Source organism: Lipotes vexillifer, unplaced genomic scaffold, assembly GCF_000442215.2.
Source record: "Lipotes vexillifer unplaced genomic scaffold, Lipotes_vexillifer_v1.1 scaffold443, whole genome shotgun sequence".
NCBI lineage: Eukaryota > Metazoa > Chordata > Mammalia > Artiodactyla > Lipotidae > Lipotes > Lipotes vexillifer.
Genome location: NW_006779163.1, coordinates 3,109,744 through 3,111,676, shown reverse-complemented (window position 1 = coordinate 3,111,676; position 1,933 = coordinate 3,109,744). Strand labels below are relative to the sequence as shown.

The 1,933-nt window shown below is 44.7% G+C and overlaps 1 protein-coding gene across 1 annotated transcript in view; it reads right to left on the bottom strand.

Annotated features, from left to right (window-relative positions):
* Positions 1–323: 323 nt before the first annotated feature.
* The window catches only part of LOC103076090 (polycystin-1-like protein 2), an 84,430-nt gene continuing 82,820 nt past the window's right edge, over positions 324–1,933 (bottom strand). The window contains 2 exon segments of the mRNA XM_007452555.1: positions 324–435; positions 437–483. Coding sequence (XP_007452617.1) covers positions 324–435; positions 437–483 — 159 coding nt within the window.

The following is a 1,933-nucleotide window of genomic DNA, read 5'->3' as shown; positions in this document are numbered from 1 at the left end:
CATTCAAAGGCAACTCCTGACTGACCAAGAAGATGAAATAATTAGTCTGTAGAGGGGATTTCCCACTCCCCCCTCCCCGAACTCCAGACAATATTTGTTATATTTCTAGTTGAAAATATATTTGAACAGTCTATGATAGTGGTGGCAACTGTATGGAGGTGTGTATGTATTTTTCCTTTTTTTTCTTTGCTTGCCAGGTTTGGTAACTCTTCTATGGACACAGAAAAATATTGACCTGGAGAGATTATAGAATCACTGGTAAGTGTAGGCCTAAGATGCTGGCCCTCCCCTACTCTACAGATGATTGTGCCTGGACCAACAGCTTAAATTTGGGGCACAGCTGATAGAGGTTGAGGGGCCCAGGCCTCTGACAGCAACTCAGGCTGCTCACTGCTGTTTCCAGGCTCCTGTCTTTTACATTTAATGCCTAGGAAACAGTATCTTCATCAGTAGCAAATCGACGATCTCTCCTTCCTCCGACAGCTGCAGAGGGAGAAAGAACCATGCAACTTAGGCAGGGCCATTCTCTTTGAGGGCTTTTCTTTCTGAGGGGAAACCATGGTTTTATCGTCCAGTTTGGTCCCTGCCAAAGTCACTTCACTGTTTAGTGTTGCTTCTGTGTTGGAATTGAACTCCTTCTGGGAATCCCAAGGGTGTTCACTCCTGCCTTTATCCCCACAGGGTTCCTTCTTTATCCCCAGGGGGTTCCTTCTTCCCCTCCATTGAGAATGACAAGATGCCCTCCACCCCCCCCAACCCCCACAAAGGCTATTAGGAATTTGTGTACAAAGACCCTCATTGCTACTGGGAATGTGAAATGGAAAACAGTTTGGTGTTTTCTCAAAATTTAAACCGAAGTAACCATATGAACATCTTGAAATAAATTTCTGGGCCCGAGATGGAGCTGCTCCTATGCAGGGTGCCATGTCAGCAAACTGAAACTTGGATAACTTTTGTATCTCTGTAAAGGCTCCCCTTGACCAGAAAGGCAGTATATCCAGTCAGCTAATCCCCAAACACCAGGCAAATTCCAGGCTCTATACTTATTTCCTCTTCCTTCTCATCCCAAACAAGGTTGACTCTGTGGCCCTGGCCAATCAGATACTTTCTATTTTCCCCTTCCTTGTTCATTATTCTTTACCCTACAAAAGCTTCCTGCCTTCCACTCCATTTTGCAGATCTCTGAATGGAGACAGTCCACTTCATGAAAAGTTAAAGTTTGTTTGTCATCACCTAAATTGTTTTCTTTAGTCATTTTTCCAATGGGTTCTCAATCTTGGCTGTGTATGCAAACCACATGGGAGATTTCAAGATACCAGTGCTTGGATCCTTCTCCTAGGAATTCTGTTTTTATTGGTCTCAGGTGCAGTGGCAGGCATTGCCAAAAGCCCTCAGGTGTTTCTAATGTACAGTCAGGGCTGGGAATCTCTGATGTAATGAACAGAGTCCCACGAATCAGTAGCTGTGATTCTAGTCTGCCCTTCATTTGCCATGATCTTGGGGAATTAATTTCCTCCTTCTGGGCCTCAGTTTCCCATCCCATGTGCAAAGGTCCCCTGGCCGTCAGAGCAGAGGTTCTGAAAATGCAGTCCCCAGACTGGTAGCATCACATCATCTGGAAACTTGTTAGAATTGCAGATTCTCAAGCTTCACCCCAGATCTCCCCAGTCAGAAACTCTTGGGGTGGGACCTGGGAATTTGTGTTTTGATGAGCCATCCAAGGGATTATGACTGGCGGTTTTTTGGTTTGTTTTAAACATTATATCTATCTGTCTATCTATCTATAAGTATAGTTGATTTACAATGTTAATTTCAGGTGTACAGAGTAGTGATTCAGTATCTTTATAGGTTTTACTCCATTAAAAGTTATTGCAGAGGGCTTCCCTGGTGGCGCAGTGGTTGAGAGTCCGCCTGCCGATGCAGGGGACACGGG